Raw genomic sequence first — 18559 nt, forward strand, 5'->3', positions numbered from 1 at the left:
AGTAAAATTCGTTTAATCACTAAACTAGAACACTTAAAAAAAAAGTATAGCCAGAAAAAAAATTTAACTCTTGTTTAAAAGTCAACTGTCTAAAATGGGTAGGTGTCAAATTTGCAATAGCATATAAAATTGTACAAAGATACTTTTGCACAAGGAGTCAAAATTGCACGAAGATAATATTGCATTAAGACATTTTTGCACAAGGGGTCACTTTTGCACAAAGACACTTTTGCTTGGAGGGTTAATTTTACACGAAGACATTTTTGTACTGGTTGAATTTTTTTTTTAACTGTTTAAAATAATTTTTGATTTTTTTTTTCTATTTTTACTATTACTGTTACCACTAACCCTTACCCTCAGTCGGTAACTTATTTTTTTCTTTTTATCATTTATTAATCATGTTTTTGTTTATATTTTATGTTAGTTGTTATTTGTTTTTTATTTTAGTTTTGCTATCACTATTACCCCTAACCCTTACCCTCGGTCGATAGATTTTTTTTTATATTAGATTAATTTTTGTTTATTTTTCTTGTTCTTTTTCTCTAATAGTAATTTATATTAGATTAATTTAAACTATCATTGTTACCCCTAACCCTTACCCTCGGTAGATAACTTTTTTTCTCCTGTTTTTTGTTTCTACTAATTTATTTTTTAGTTTTTTAATTCTGATTTTTTTAATAACTTTTTTTTTAGTTTTTTTTTTACTCTCGTGCAAAATGACCCTACGTGAAAAACTGTCACTCATGCAAAATTGACCCTCCGTGCAAATTTGTCTTCGTGCAATTTAGTCCCCTCGTGCAATTTTGTTTTCGTGCAATTTTAACCCGTTCCCGTCTAAAATATATGCAGTACGTTGCTGCGGTTATATTTACAGTTTTATCTTGCACTATTACTTAAAAGCAAAAAAAACGAGACTTAATTAGCTTAATTGATAAAATATGGACTTTCTCTTTTCGTTATCTTAAATTAAATGTTTTTTTCAAAGTAAATATAACTTTGAAGCTTTGAAAAGCAATTTAAAACACTAGTTACAGTCTAATTAGCACTTGGTTACTACATTACTTGCACTTATTTACATTTTTAAAACTGTTTTCTAATAAGAATGAAATAAAATGAGAAATTTGATTCATGTTTCTATTCAGTCTACTTAACTACTACTATAAAGTAAGTTTTATGAAGTAAAATACAATAAAGTATAAAATTTTTTAAGTAAAAAAACAGCATAGAGTTTTTTAAAATACTTTTTAGAAGTATATGATTTAGTTTTCATGTATAACAATAATTAAGCACTGTGTTAATGTCTGTCAAAATTAAGTCTAGTAATTTGTAAAAAGAAGTTTAATCTTATGTAGTTTATTTGTGAATAAAATAATCTTTTTGAATATATAGTTGTATAATCGTTTAAGCAAGAAAAATTACTAAACATTTTAAATAAATTTAATTGCAGCCTTTAATCTATTTAATTATTTTTGCAATCGTACTTATTTATAAGTTTCTACTAAAAAATTTTTGCCAGTCATTATTTTAAATTATACTTTTTTTAAGTAAATTACAGCTATATTTATCTTAAAATTCATAATATTTTTGTACATAATTAGGAAATGACTGCAACTAAGTATTTTAATTTAAATGACTTTTTTTTTAGTATAAATAAAATTTCTAAATATGATAAAAAAAAAGTAAATAAATTACTTTTTATTAGTCATTTTTTCTACTTTTTTAATTTATTTAATTGATAAGCTTAAGTTTAGTTTTGTTAAATAGTTTGATTACTTTTTCTAAATAATTTGAATAAGTTTTTTAATAATTTTAATAATTAATTGATTTTCATTGGATGCTTATTTGATGTAAAGCTCATATAAAATAAAAAGATGAGCAAATACATTTACTTTTTAAACTATACTGTGGAATAGTTATAAAAAGTGGAAGTATAAGTTTGTTGAAATATGCCAAAAAGTTTTTATACAATTATTTGTTAAGTTAAGAAAATTAAATATTTTTTAATTTTTAATACTCTGCAAAAACTATTTTAAACTAATCCTTTAAATTATCAGTAATTCTGCACTTTTAAACTCTAAAAACAAAAAATTTAAATTAAAAATATTGTTAATTTATATTTTAGTTAAAATTTAACTTATTGATTCATAAAAATTATGAAACCCAGTACAAACTTATAATTTAGAAATACTCTATAACAATTATTAAAGGTTTTTTTTTTCATTTCTGTAAAAACTTGTCGTTTATTAAACCTAACTTCTTTTAAATTTTGCTTTTACCAAGTAACATGATTGAATTAGTGTAAAAAGTTGAATATGTAAACGTTTGAAATTAACAAACGTTTGTACAAAAGAAACTTTTGTGATAAGTTTCAATATTACTTTCAAATTAAACACATATTTATTTCTCTCCTAAAATACTTATTTAGCAGCTGGGTAGTTTACAAGAACTGAGCGTTTACAAACAGTTTCGTAACGCTTCAGCAGAAAGCACCGCACGTCGAAACTGCTTTAATTTATAAACGCTGTTGTATTTTATTAGCCAAGTGGTCCCGTGGTGTAATGGTTATCACACTGGACTTTGAATCCAGTAATCCGAGTTCAAGTCTCGGCGGGACCTTTGTTTTAAATGCAAGTTTGATATAGTAGTCTTTTATAGTATGGCATAACTTTACAGTTTTGAGTATAGATTATACAATTTTCAGGTATAAAATTAAGTGTTTAGCTTTCAGTATAAAGCTTTACATTGAAATTGTTAAATTAAATTTTGTTACTATTATTATCATTTATTCGAAAACAAAGCTAAGGCATAAAACTTTTGTACAATATGCTAAAACTTAAAAACAAGTTAATCAAAACAAATTTCTAAAAATATAATGTTGTGGTACCAATTTCTGCAAATATTATGAATTAGTTAAGTTTAAACTGTTTTTAATAATGAAGTGTAATTTTCTTAGATTTATTTATTTAAAATTGCACTTAACTAAATTGATTTTAAAGAGTATACTTTTTATTAACAGATTACCCTATTGTGAAACAAAAATTTATATTGGATGTTTGATTGAACTTTTTACTAAATAATTTATCTTTATTTTTACTAAATAACCTTCTTTTTGTTAAGTAATTGTGAATAAGAAATGCTTTCTATAAATGTTTTAGTTGACAGTATATATTTTATAAAAAACTAATAGGTATAAACACAACTGTTCTACTAGTTTATATAGTGAGGCTAACTCGTTAGTAACTTTATTATTTATACAAATATATATATATGTATATACAAATACTTGACTAACTGTATAATAAATAACAATTTTATGGAGATGTTTCGTATATGATATATTTCTATCTCATATATTCCTCAGTAAAGCTTTAGTTTAGTAAAACATGCAGAAATTTAGAACCTAACGTTTTTGTAAATAACCGAAACTTTTGATTGACCAAAACTTTAAAAAAAAACTACCAATATATAAATATATACATATATATACATATTTAAATGAGCTGTATCAAACTTACCTTTATAGGCGTTATTAGATTTGTTTTAAGTTTTATTCTACTGCATATAACCAATAAACATATTTCATTAAGGAAGGTATAATTTTCGTTTTGGCATTTTGTTTTAGATTGCTAATATTACTACTTTTTTTTTCTAACACTAAAATTTTTGTTCCAAGTAAAATTAAATGACAAGTAACTACTAAGTACTAGTAAACAATCACTATTTTAGGTGTTTTTTATATGGCATGAAATTTATTTAGTGTTGCTAAAATGGATAAAGCACGTCATCTTTAAGTACAATTGTTTTTAATTAGTAGTACATAAAAAGCTTAAAAAAGGGCGGGCCTGTCCGGGAATTGAACCCGGGACCTCGCGCACCCGAAGCGCGAATCATACCCCTAGACCAACAGGCCACACATCACTATGGATTGCTTGCAGTATATAAAGTGCAAAACGTTTTATGTTAAGATGAGAGAAAGTGATTGCATTTGAGCTTAGTGAAATTTCTGCTTGTAATAAAAAACTTTTTAACCATGTAAGTAGCCATCTGCAATAGCTAGATTTTTTAATCATTCTTTTAAACTTTAATTAAGTGTAACTGAAAAAAAAGGTTTTTTTTAGCTAAACTGACAAGTAGCTTTTGTGTATATAACTAAAACAGCTTTTATTTTAATTTAACAAGGTTTATAATTCTATGAATTATAAACTTGTTTTTTCATAAACAAATATCAAAAAATTATTTAAAAAAAAAATCAAACAGTGTAACCAAATGATAAAACTTTTTAATTTTAATTTAATAGTTACAACGACAAAAACAAATAAAATTATAAAAAATTAATGTAAACAAAGATAACTTTATTTTAAATATGAAAATAATAAAAACACTTTACTTTAAATTAATAAAAACTTAATTAAAAAGTGAGCATACCAAAGTATGTTTACATAACTATGTTTATATAATTCAGTATTACTAATGTATGTAAAATATTTAGAGTACGGTTGTTACGAACTTTTCAAACAAAATACGTTCATTTTATAAGCACATAAATAAAGAAATCTAAAAAGTTATTTTAAATTTTACTAAAAAGACTTTTAAAATTAATAAAATCATCAAAACTTGATAATTAATTAAAAACTAGTTAGTAAGTAAAAATGAAATATTTTATCCGCTCCAAAGGTTAAATTTAATTACATCAAAAATTTAAAAATTCCTAGATGAAGGCATAATGAAAATAGTTAATGTTTATTTATTCAGACAATGATTTTAAAACAATGTATATTAAAACAGTCGTATGATATTTATACTTGCTCACCAATTTTAATAAAATATAAAAACTATCAAAACTATTTTATTAAAAAATAAAGCTCTTAGCAATTAAAGCTTTTGAAATTTCTTATAAAATACTTTAATTTATTATTTATGCATAAAAACATTACCAAAGGGTTTTTCGAACTTAATCTAAAGACTTATAACTTGTTATCAAAAATATTTTTATAATTATTTTACTAATAATGAACGTTTCTAATAGCTATTTAGTAGTATGAAATAAAAAACAAATAAAAAACATTACAAACATTTTATAGTAGTGTTTTATTAAAGTTTATACTTAGTTAAAGCTAAGTCATGTGTTTTTAAACATTTAGTGTCAAAAATTAAAGTCCACACATAATAATTAGATAATTATTTATATTGAAACATTACAAAGTTGTTTATCGCACAAGACGAGTATTTTAGTGTGGTAAAAAAATTAATTTTTTTACTTTTAAATACTTTATTTTATCTTAGAAATTTGTTCATTAAACTTTAGACAAATAGTTTAACAACAGTTTTGAACTTTTAGGTATACAACATAAGCATATAAAATGCCAAACAAAAATTCTAAACAATTAAAAGTGAATATAAGTAGTCCAAAAACTTAGTGTCAGTGTAACCAACTTGATAATAATAAAACTAAAGTAATGTGTTAGTTTAAATTTTTCATAATCTTATTTAGTGTTATAAAATTTTTTTTTTAAATCTGAGCAATATAAGTTTTTATTTTTAAAAACTTAAACTTTCCTTGAAGTTGTATTTTGAAATATGTTTATCTATAAGTCTAGATGTGACTAAAACAAACTAAATTCAAAATTTGTTCGATCTTTTAATGGGTAATTTGTTATGAGTATTGTGATAGCAGATTATTTTCAAAAATTTACCATTTTTCTTTAAATTTAATTGTTAATTATTACTTAATTCCATAATTTAAATAAAACTTTTATGATTTTTATATATGAAACAAATTTTTAAATGAATGAGTTTGAAAGCTATATTACTTTATAATTTAAGTTGTATTTAAGCTTTTAATTACAGTTAAAGTAAAAACTCAATACTTTTAGTTGTAGAGTAAATATATTTGAAAGTTAATATTTTAATATGGCATAACATAAGTAATAATACTAATATTTTTCAAAATATTTAACTTAATGAAAATTTTATGATAAAAATCAAAGAAAAGAATTTGTCAACCTTTGTTTTGTATAGAAAATTTTAACTTTAAAAACTACCTATAACAAAAATACGACGTACACAAAATTATAGGTAGGTTTTTAAAAGTTTCTGCGATTATTATACCTACAATAAAGTTACCCATGAATTTAATCTTTCAAGAATTTATTTTACAAACTAAGTTTCGGTCAAAGACCTCGTTAGTGACCTCCTCTAGTAGTTGAGATCTTTTTTATTTTTTTCTTAAAACCGTAACATATAACAAAGTTACCCTTAGTAAATAACAGTGGCGTAGCGTGGTATTTTGGTCAGGGGGTGCGCAAATTTTTTTCTCAAAAAATCCTCTAAATTAAAACTTATGTAATTAGCTATAAAAAAACTTTTTATAAGTAATGTAATTAAAATAAATTTATTAAGTAAAATAATTTCGTTAACTGTTTTAAAAAATATTTATATATTACAAAATTAAACAATTAAATAAAAGTACAAACTTCGTTAGAATTACTTATACTTGCAAAAATATAAACTTACTAAATATAAATTGTTTTTATTACTTACAGTAAACTCTATATCTTTAAAAACTAATATATTCAATATAACGAAAGTATCTATTTTATTTACGAAAAAAATATCAATTTCTTTAATATACAATACAACAGTGATAACAACACCTCATTGCACATAATTTTAATAAAGTTACAAAGAAGTTAAAATTAAACAACTTTATAACTGTTATTACACTTTATTTAAACTTTGTAAAATAGTTAAAAGTATACTTTTTAAATTTGATTCATTTGATTGTATTTGTTTAAAATGAAAATCACAAACAAAGTTTATTTCTTATAGGCCGACATGCTTTTTCTTGTATGTTTACAAAAATAAAGTTTAGAAAACTAGCAGCAGTCTTAACAATGTAGCATAAAAATAAATTGTAAAATTGTTTAATTTTTCTTTAAGCGTGACGTATTTTTGTAAACTTTTTTTAGAAAAATAATCTGCCATAAGGTTATACTACAGCGGTGCGCTATATTGATTGCGTGCTTTTTGAGTATAAATTCTTATGAAGTTAATAATCTTATAAAATTTTTCCTTATGTAGTTTTTCATCAACATCGGTGCACATTTGCAATTACGCACCGAATCAGTATATTGAGTAATAACATATACTTTCCTAACTTGTCACTAATTGGTATTCAAAATTTCGTTAAATTTTTTGAATACTAGATAAACATAGTTGAAAAAAGGCAAGTTAAGCAGAAAAAATAAGCTATAAAGGATAAAGATATTACATTCTTTTTTTTACATTTTTCTTTTTTTTTTTGGTGGCACGCATGCGCCAGTGTCCCTGCCTACGCTACGCCCCTGGTAAATAACATATAAAAGCTCTGCTGGTAGAAATTGAAATTAAAAATAAACATGTTCTTTTTGTTACGTCACTATTGCAATTACAATCATATATATATACATATATATATATATATATATATATATATATATATATATATATATATATATATACGTTATTATGTGATGTTAGATGTGAGCCCCGTTGGCGCAGTAGGCAGCGCGTCAGTCTCATAATCTGAAGGTCGTGAGTTCGATCCTCACACGGGGCACGTTTTTTTTCCTTATTTATATTCGAGAACTAAAATTTAACATAAATTATTATTTTGTTATACTTGTTTTATATATTAAACAATATACTACGATTAAAATAAACATTGATTATGCTGAATAAAATTATTCTAACATGGATAATATTAAATTCATTGAAAAATTATAAGCAGTTTTTGTACTGAATATATGTTAATAAAGTGTGATGAGTGCATTTTATATATTTAATTGAAAATTTTTATGAATTGTCATTAGCTGATTTTGTTTATAAACCAACTTTAAAGTCAAATATCATACAGTTTCAAAAAATATCTTTATAATTAACAATAAAACGTTAAGTTTATATAATAACAATTTGAAACTAAAGTAGTTCTTGAATCAATTTATTTTTTAATTTGTTCAACTAAAATTATTTAGGAGCAATACAAGTATATATTTTGTGTTTGATATTTTAAGTAACTGTTTAAGTGTTGATTTTGATATGGAAATAATCTTATTATTATTATCTTTGTTTGGTTTTTAATTTTTGTATTTTATATTAAAAAAATCACAAGAAAGGAGATTAAAATAAAAGCAATAATACAACTTTTTTTTACTTAAAGAAAAAAATATCCAATATAACATCTAAGTTTTTAAGCAAATTCTGCTATTTTTTTTTAATCTTATAACACTTTTTACGCTTTTTGCAGTCAACCATGCAGACAATTAAAACATAAGTTAAAATACTACCAAAATCAAAAAATTATTTTTTCAATAATTTTTAGAAAAATTACCGGAGTTAGTTTGACAATAAAGTATAACTAGCTAAATACTAATGAAAATAGTTTATATAAGTTGAAGTTTATTATGCTTAGTTGACAAGACACTTATCTAAAGTTATTTAAGTTCTGTAACAATAAAATTGAAATCTAATTAGTCTAAAATTAAATGTTTTATAAATGTTAGAGTAAAGTTTCACTTTAGTTTAAGTTTAATATATGAATATTTTTTTATGTTTTTGTTGCGTCTGAGCAATATAAGTTTTATATTTGTAAAAAAAATTCTTTTAAGTTTTATTTTGAAATATGTTTATGTATAAGCCTAGGTCTGACTAAAACAAACTAAATTCAAAGTGGGTTCGATCTTTTAACGGGTAACTAATTATGAATTTAGTGATTGCAGAAATTATGCAAAAGTTTACCGAAAAGTTTAATAGTTTTTTAATTTGTTAATTTGTATTGAATTTAATAAATTTATAAAACTAATTTAAATTTTATCTTTGACCAAAGTTTTCAAATGAACCAGTTTAAAGATGTAAATAACTTTATAACTTAAGTCGTATTTAAACTTTATATACAATTAAAGTAAAAAATCAATACTTTTAGTTGTAAAGCAATTATACTTCAAAATTAATTAAAACTTCTAATCTAGCAAAACATAGGGTAAAATAATAATATTTTTCAAAATATTTGACTTATTATATTATTTCAGATTAAAGTAAAAGAAATGAAATGAATTTTCCAACCTTAATTTTGTTTACAAAGTTTAACTTTAGAAAATACCTATGATAAAAGTACGACGCAAACAAAATTATAGGTAGGTTTTTTTAAAGTTGCTGCAATTATTATACCCATAAAAAAATACCCATAACAATTAACCTATTTAAGCTCTACTGGTATAAATTGAAATTCACCATAATTCTTACTGTTATATTAATAGTTCTTACTGTTACGTCACTGTTCTACGTACAATGATATATATATATATATATATATATATATATAAAATTAACTTTATGCTCGTGTTTAATTTTATTATTCTTAAGCAAAATAGTTATTCAGCAATTATAATATACTGTTTGATATATTTAAATTAGTCATAAAAACGTGCCCCGTGTGAGGATCGAACTCACGACCTTCAGATTATGAGACTGACGCGCTGCCTACTGCGCCAACGGGGCTCACATTCAAGGTCAGATTATTACGTATATATTTCATTGTAGTTGCGATAGTGACGTAACAATAAGAACATGTTCATGGTGAGTTTAAATGTCTATCAGCAATGCTTTTATAGGTAATTTTATATGGATAGCTTTTTAATGATTGCAGCAACTTTGCAAAACCTAGCATATATATATTTATAATATATAAAAATTATTAAGAAAATTATATATATATACATACATGTATATATATATTAGCATGTTAAAAAAACAATTAATAAGAACGTGAATTACAACAAAGTTAATTAAACTAATTTGGCCAAGGCAAATGATAGTGTAATATGCATCATTTTGCTTTGAGGCCAAATCGTAAAAGATATTAACATTATTTATAAAATAAACATCTAACAGTTTAAATAACATGCAAACTAAGGGGCAAAAATTTTTTAAAAAATATTTATTTTTGGTTTTAGTACCATAATAATAAAAAAAAAACCTTTGTTTTTGGAGGGACCCCATGAAATAATTTAAACCCCAAACCAATTTTTTTTTAATTAAAGACAAAGGTGCGTTCTCTAAAATAAAAATAAAAATTTTAGATAGTTCTTAAGATAAGGAAAATAATTGACATTAAAGTTTTAAGTTTTTTGAAAAATTTATAAATTTGCCTATAAAATTAACTTTATGCTCGTAAATTAAACACATTGAAATTTATAAGCAGTTTTTGTAATTACAGTAACCTCTCGCATCTTTACGCACTCGTGACGTTACGCATTTTTGAATTCTAAAAAATCAAAAAATAAAAATTTTAACTTTTTGTGATATAGCCCAAATTAGGTTTACTGTATATTTTTAATTTAAAATATGTTTTTAAATGCTAAATTAGCTCTTTATATCTTTAGACTTTATAAACTTATGTTCCTTGACTAGTTGATAAAAAATTAGTTGTAAATAAGTATATCAGAAATTTTGTTAACAATAGGAGATTAAATTTAAATTCTGAAAGAAATATGGCTGTGTTTAACAATGAAATAATGAGAGTTTAAAACACAAATAAATGATACATCACTCTTGCCCCATATAAGAATAAACATTTAAAAAGTAAATCTAATGAAACTTCCTAGCAAAAAGTAGCAGTGATATTTTATAAATATAAAGGTTACAAATAACACGAATCTCAATTGTGTTTTTTTAGTAAACATATCACTAACTTTCATTTGACGTTTTTTAGTTTAAAATCTTCTTCTGTAACAATTGCTTTGCATAGCAAGCATTAGTATTTATTTCACGTTGCCTTTAATTCTTCGTAATTCTCTCCAGCACCAGTTACAGTTAAAAATGGGAAAGTCCCCAGTCTGCTTTTTATTAGAAGCAGTATCAAAAAACAGCCATTGTAGTAACTATATTTGGTACCTCTCATATCTTTACGATCTCTCGTATTTTTACGCACTTTTTCTGTGGACCCAATGTGCGTAAATAAGCGAGAGGTTACTGTAATATTTGTTAAGAAAATATGATGTGAATTTTATAAACTTAATTGAAAATTGTGTGCACTGTCTTCAGCTGTTTTTTATTAACCAACTTAAAAGTCAAACATCAAACAGTTTGAAAATAAATCTTAATAATTATTATAAAGTTATTTTTCAATAAAACATTAAGTGTATATGATAACTATATCAAACTAAAGTAGTTTTTGAACCAGATTTTTTTTGTTCAATTAAATTTATTTAAAAGTATTACTTGTAGATATTTTGTGTTTTATATTTTAAGTAACCGTTTAAGTGTTAATTTTTATATAGAAATAATCTTATTTTCATCTTTGTTTGGTTTTTTAAATTTTGTTTTTTATATCAAAAATAAATTACAACAGAGTTAATTTAAAATGAAAGAAATATATAATTTTTTTTTACATAAAAAACAAGTTTCCAATATATCATTTAAGTTTTTAAGCATACTCTGCTAATCTTATAACACTTTTTTCACTTTTTGCAGCAGAAAATTAAAATTTTAGTTAAAATATTACCATAATCAAGAAATTAAATTTCAATAATCTTTAGAAAAATTACCGGAGTTAGTTTGACAATAAAGTATATCCCCCTAACTACTAATGAAAATAGTTAATACAAGTTGAAATTTATTATGCTTGGTTGACAAGACACTAATTTAAAGTAATTTAAATTGCATAATGATAGAATTGTATTTATAAGGAAAACTAATTATTCTAAAGTTAAATATATTATAAGTGTTAGAACAAAGTTTCACTTTAGTTCAAGTAATCATTTGTTATATACATTTTCAAACTAAAGTTTTAAATGTTAGGCTGGTATAAAAAAGGGTTTTAACTTCGATTTTAAACAATCTTATTGTTATTTAATTCAAAGCCGATACGTAATATATCGTAATAAAAATCCCCCTGATCAAATTGAACAATTTATTTTTAATAAGGACTTTAATAAAAAACTAAATGTTATATTTCTAATTAGCATTTTGAGTTTTTTTTAATAGTTAGCTAACTTAAACTGAATAGAGTTGTTCCCAAATTACAACTGTTAAAGTAAAAAAAATCATAAAATTAAGAATGTAAGGTTTCTAACAAAACTCGAAGTGTTCCAAATTTAATTTACAAACTGTTTGCTTTTTATTTAAATTTAAGCTCATTAAATTCCATTAAATTTTACAAATCCACCAAAGGATGACTCAACTAAACATTAAAGAGCTGTTTATGAGAAACATGAAGTTACTAGTTGACCAACTTTCTTGGCAACTACTCATAATTTAATGAAGCTTGTACATCCTAGTTACGATAAAAGTGTTTCAATAATAAAACAACACTTCTTGCAGACAAGCTATTTTTAAAATGATAAATTTTTTGACAGACAAACTATTTAGAACTTTTAGTACAGTGTGTATTCAAATAGTGCCGGAAACAAAATGCTTTTATTATAAAGTTTTTAGTGAAATTTATCTTATTATGTTTACAACGGTTTTTGATTAATTCTCACACTTTATTTAGTTTATGATCATATTTTCGATTGGTAGAAGTTTATTTTTACTACTTTTTTAATGATAAACTTATTACTTACAACATACATACAGTATGATAAAATATTAATTTTTATTAAAGAAAACTTTATCATTGTTATGTTTTAATTATAAATAAATTTAAAATTAAATAAAGTATACAAAATAAAAATGACAATATTTTAAAAAATAACTTTGTTGGACTTATAAAAGATATAAAGCACTGTAAGAGGTGTTTATTACATGTAAAATACCAACATTAAAAATTGTTTTCCGGGATTTACAAAGTTTAATTTATTTCTATTCAGTAATTATAAGTTATTTTTTGATCAGTACAAAACATACAAGTTTTCATGAAAACAATTTTTTTTAGTTTAATTAACTTTAATAAACATAATCAAATATTAAACTTGAATAATTTACGTTTTAAGTTATATTACAGTGAAAACTTTTGTAAACAAAATTTTGATTGTAATTGATTAAATAAAAACATTTGAACTTTCAACTACTTAATAATTAGCTGCAGCAAATTTTTAATCATGAGCTTTACTGTTTTTGTGTTGAAGTGTTTACTGTTGCCTAATAAATAACTTTTTATTGACAAGAAATTCACAAACTATTTTGTTAACTTATTTAATAAAGGTATAAATTTAAGTTTTTCTAGCTAAATATATTTAGTTACAAAGTTATAATGTGAAAAATTTCACATCTAAACTAATTTAGGCGCAAACAATAATTTCTCAATTTGATGTATTTTGAACTGCCTTGAGTAAATATTTGCGATTGTTACAAAACAAAGTTGCATAATTAAGAAATTTTATTAAATAACAAGTTTTGCTTTAGTTTAATAAAAATTGCTTACAATTAAATACAGGAAAATCTAGAAGTGATGCTTTAATCTATATTTTAAAGCTTTGTGCTAAAATAGCTCATTTGCCATATTTAAAGGTCAAAACTTTTCGGTTCAAAAAGTGTTTAAATATTTTAAAGTATGTACTTAAAAATAATATGTAAGCTACATTAGAAATTATTTGGTATTACAACATTTATGTATAGTAAATTTATTAAGTTTTAATTAAGTAAAGTTGTATAGAATTAAAATTTTAAAGAGAACAAGATAAATAGTTTTATTGTTTTTAAATCATGTGTTTTACAGAAAGAAAATTTACCAACTTATATTAATTTTTTTTATTAAACTAATTAGATGTTTTTATTAGAAAAATCAGAAGTAGCTACTGATTTAAAACTAAGTAGCAATAAAGAAGTTGAACTTTTCAAACAGTTTGAATAATTTGTTTAAATTAAGTTTATTTTAGTAAAGCATAACTAAACTGGTATAACTTTTAAAGTACTACAGCAACATATAACCAGTAGTAAGTTTAATTTTTTTTTTTGAAAAATAAAGTTTTGACTGTTTTAATGAGCTATGTAAACGCTTATGGTACAAAATTATTAAAATATTGTTTGATTAAAATATGTAATAGCTTACTTACTATAAAAAATCAATAAGCTTTCTAGAAATGTTTAAAATATAAATTCATTTTAAATCAAAATTATAAAAATAATAATTTAGTTACGTTCTAACCACAGTACTTATGTACAATTTTAACTTATTATTTTAGTGTTTTGGTAAATTACCAACTCAGTTAAGTAAAACTAACAGTACAAAATTCACTTTAAAAGAAACAAAAAAAATTATTTCTAAATTAAATACTTTTTATAAATCTAAACAGTTACCAGTTTTGCCTTAAGATGATATCTGTTAACCTATAACAGTATTTATAAACCTTTCTTAGCATGAACAAATTTAATTGAAAAACAGTAGAAAATTAAAATAGTTAATTGTTTTAAAAATTCTCATTATTTTCTACAATCTTTTATAAAAGAAAACAAAAGCTAAATACAGTTTTGAATGAAAGGAAAATGTTTTGCTATATTTATCCATAGCTTCTAAAAAAATTGCATAATAATATCAATAACATTACTTGGATACTTTTACTACAAATCTACTTTAATGCACTTACAAAAAATTTTAAATCTTTAAACTTACAAACAATTTTTTCTTTTTTTTGAACAGTAAATAATAGCTAATTAGAAGTTTGAGAACTAGACATTACTGATTATAAAATTGTAAATTTTTTATAAACTCTACTATTAAAAAAATTAAGCAAAAAAAAGTAAGTTAATATTTTTTTAATGATTAAAATCAAAAGTACAACTGTTCACAACTTCTTTTTATACAATTGTTTTTTTTTTATAAACACTACTCCTAAATTAATGTTTTTCACCAAAAAAAAAACATTTAAATACAAAAGTTTTAATAACTTTAAAAACATTTCCACAACTTTCTACACCTATATGAAAAAAAATATAGCAAAAAATTAAAAAAAAGATTTCTTTAATCATTTAAATCAAAACAACAACTTTTAACAATTTATTACATTAAAATAAAAATTACAATTTTCAGTAACAGTAGATCTGAAACAATTGTAATTTTTTATAAACACCACAATAAAAATAGTATTTTGAAGAAAGACAATAATCAAACCCACAAATTTTAATAATTCTTAAAACAATTTTAAGTTTCTTTGCAACTTTTCACTATTTCACAATTTTTATCATTTTATAAACACTATTGTAGAAAAAAGAGTTTTTTAAGCAAAAATATATTTTTTACCATTAATATCAAAATAAAAATTACAATTTCCTGTAACAGTAGATGGTGGCCAGCAGCGGCTTGGAGTTGTCGCAGAAGTCCACGTCGAAGTAGTTCGCCTCGTACTTCTCCTCCTCCTCCCAGAAACCCCCCTCCGCCAGCGCCCCCATCACTTTTCTCAATTCCTCCACGTAGGCGGTGGCGTGCTCGTTGTACCGCGTCGCGAACACCACTGCCCCCCGTCGCTTGGTGACGCGCAAGAGCTCGTGCAAAACTTTGGGGTCCAGGTGGCCGGGACCGAACCCGCCGCAGCACACGACCCCGTCATAGAAATTATCACTTTCGCCCAACCGGGTGTCCTTGTAAATGAACGTCTCGACCAGGGACTCGTACGTCTTCTTGTCCCGGGCCACCTTGAGCATGCCCGCGGACCCGTCGACGCCGACCAGCTTGCCGCGGTAGCCGTGCGCGACCATGCTGTCGCCGACCAGGCCCGTCCCGCACGCCACGTCCAGAACCCTGGTCTGGGGCGAGTTGGTGGGCAGGTGCTTGACCGCAGTTCTGTTTGATTTATATAAAGATTAGATTTATAAATGTACTGTAATTAATATTACATCATATTTTTGAATACATAATAAATGTAATCAAAAGTATAAGTTTAAGAAAGGTTTGACCATTTGTTAAGAAAAATCCGAGTGAAAAAAGTTTACTGGAATATATAATAATAGCAAATTAAACAGTATATTTTCTTTATTACACTAACACATGTTTCTGTGTGTTAACGGTTAGTGTAATAAAGAAACAATACTCTTTAGTTTTTAGTATTAGATTTTATATGTATTTTTTTTATCTATTACAATAGTCTACTAATCTATTTAGGTGCTAACTGTATGTATTGTTACTTATGCATATCTAGTGTTAAAAGTCGGTAAACTTTATAATATAAACAGTTCTATAATCCACTAATAAATTGATAATGCACTCAATGTGCACTTCAAAACATGTGTTAGTGTAATAGAGAAACAATACTCTTTAGGTTTTTAGTATTATATTTTATATATTTTTTATTAATCTAATTAATAGTCTACTAATCTATTTAGGTGCTAACTGTATGTATTGTTACTTATTCATATCTAGTGTTAAAAGTCGGTCCAAACTAGCTAAAATCTGGTCATTATGTTAATAACTTGATAAAGTAAAAAGGATAATGGTCTTTCAGAAAGTTATGTAAATTTGGTATAGGTTGTTTCAATATATTTTTCGTATATTTTCAAAGGAGCTGACTGCTAATAATCCAAAAAACTCATAATTTAAGATATCTCTGTTAAGTATCAGTGTTGTAGAATGCTTACAAAATTAACAAAGTTGATGTATAAAGTTAATAGCTTTGTTACTTGGCTTATTTTTAGAAACGCTTTAAAGTTAAAGAAAAACTGCGTTAGTTATTTCATTTTCAAATATGATCTGTTTTGGTATGACATCCAACCACGAAACTAATCATTAATAATTTTTAATCAAAATATATTAGTTTATGCTGGTGTACTTTATAAAAAAAACTATCCTTTAATCCACTAATTAAGCTGAAGTGCATTCAAATTTTACTCATAATAAATAAAATTGTTTACAACCAACAAAATGTTAATCAAGGGTAATCACCTGGCGAGCACGTGGGGCGTGTCGTAACCCAACCCCACGAAATCCTTCTCGTACTCTTCGGCCAGCTTGGTGTAATTCGTCACCGTGGTCTCACTGCTGTCGAAGCAAATGTAGTCCCCGTATATCTTGCCTAGCGTTTGCAGCTTGTCTTCCATGTTGTGACGTGTTTGTATTGTGTGACGTAATAATAAAATAGAGTCTGTGAAGAATTAGTTTGCAATAGTTAATTGTGAAGTCCAAAAAAAAAGTTAAACATGTGTTACAATTTTTCACCATTTTGGTAACGTTTTAATGTATTGTGACTTAAGAAATGTTTATAGTTAAGTTATGTTGCTATTTTAAACACATTAAATTTTGTGTAAAATATTTTATAATAGTACTTAGTTTGAATAGATAAAGTGGTAGTAAATTTATTAAAATATACAGTAATTAATAAAAATTCATACATTGTTTTGATAAACATTCTATAAACATAAATTTAAAACAAAATTTATGTTTAAATTAAAATATTAAACTATGAACCACATTTAGAAAAGTATCTTTTTGTTATTCGGGACTTTAACCGTTTGTAACAATTTAATTTTTCGTAAGATGTTTTTCGTATCTAACTAAAATAAATGTTTTAAACGTTAGTTTATGAAATTTTAAAGAGTGAAGGCTAGTTTTAATATTTAAACTCACTTTTAATGCATCTGAAAACAATATTTAAATGCTTTTTATTAGGCTCTTATTTTGATAAATAAAGTATACACATGAACTTCGTTTTATAATGAAGTATTATAAATTTTTCTAAAATTCTTAAATTGATTATTTAAAATTTTAATCTTTTTCACAACTTACTTAGCTTTTTTATTTAAATATTAAACAATTAAGTGAAAGTAAAAATTCAGCATCAACAATAAAAAACTTCTTAGCTGAAACACAACCAAAATTAGTGCTTCATCCTCTTAAAATCTATGAAATAAAACAAATCATTTAGTTTTGTCAAAATATTCTTAGACTTCCTATAAAATTTATAAAACTAGTGCGCAAAAAACAAAAAACAAACTAGAATTAATCACTTTAATTACTTTACACTAAGTACTGGTATAAAAAGATAACAAAAAAGCTACACAAAAGATACGATATGTAAACCGCAGAATATAAATATTTAACTACAAAATCCAGTAGCATATTTATTTGAATGGAAATACAGCGCTGCGGTTTTTGCAGTCGTTATTGCATATATGTTTTGCAGAAAAACAACAAACAAGTACATTTATGATTGTTTACCATGTTTTTGTTTTTGAATATAAGCATCAAAGTTTGTGGAAACTTTTAAAATTTATAATTACTACTTCAACGCTATTTTGTTTTGAATTTCTATGTTTTACTTGGCTGTATTTGTTATAACAAACGATTTATTAAAAGTAAAAATTAAACAATAAAAACATTTTATATTGAAAACAAAACATAAAATTTTTGCTTTAACTTCCTCAAAAGTATAAAACAAAACAAATCATCTACTTTCGTTAGAATACTCTTAGGATTCATGCAAAATATATATAAAAAGTGTGAAAAAAACTAATAATTAAAATAGAATTAAACACTTTTTTTCTTTACTCCAAGTACTGGTATAAAAAACATTAAAAAGTAACGCAAAAAAAATAAATATGAAATACCGCAGAATACAAATATTTTACCACAGAATTCCTGCAGCGTATTTATGAG

At 24.2% G+C, this 18559-nt stretch overlaps 1 protein-coding gene and 4 non-coding genes across 5 annotated transcripts; 2 read left to right on the top strand and 3 right to left on the bottom strand.

Moving 5' to 3' along the window:
- The first annotated feature begins 2544 nt into the window (after positions 1-2544).
- Positions 2545-2616, top strand: Trnaq-uug (transfer RNA glutamine (anticodon UUG)). Its single transcript has one exon. It is a non-coding gene; the product is annotated as a tRNA-Gln (tRNA).
- A 1222-nt stretch (positions 2617-3838) lies between these two features.
- Positions 3839-3910, bottom strand: Trnap-cgg (transfer RNA proline (anticodon CGG)). Its single transcript has one exon. It is a non-coding gene; the product is annotated as a tRNA-Pro (tRNA).
- A 3614-nt stretch (positions 3911-7524) lies between these two features.
- Trnam-cau (transfer RNA methionine (anticodon CAU)) lies at positions 7525-7597 on the top strand. The gene has a single exon. It is a non-coding gene; the product is annotated as a tRNA-Met (tRNA).
- A 1864-nt stretch (positions 7598-9461) lies between these two features.
- On the bottom strand, positions 9462-9534 carry Trnam-cau (transfer RNA methionine (anticodon CAU)). Its single transcript has one exon. It is a non-coding gene; the product is annotated as a tRNA-Met (tRNA).
- Positions 9535-15092: 5558 nt separating this feature from the next.
- LOC145849713 (methyltransferase-like protein 27) lies at positions 15093-17008 on the bottom strand. The gene is made up of 2 exons (XM_082954743.1): positions 16850-17008; positions 15093-15754 (listed from the first exon to the last, which is right to left on the bottom strand). The coding sequence occupies exons 1-2, from the start codon at positions 17002-17004 to the stop codon at positions 15235-15237; spliced, it is 675 nt and encodes a 224-aa protein (XP_082810869.1). The 5' UTR covers positions 17005-17008; the 3' UTR covers positions 15093-15234.
- Positions 17009-18559: the final 1551 nt, after the last annotated feature.

Source organism: Thalia democratica, chromosome 2, assembly GCF_965202585.1.
Source record: "Thalia democratica chromosome 2, ktThaDemo2.hap1.1, whole genome shotgun sequence".
Taxonomy (NCBI): Eukaryota; Metazoa; Chordata; class Thaliacea; order Salpida; family Salpidae; genus Thalia; species Thalia democratica.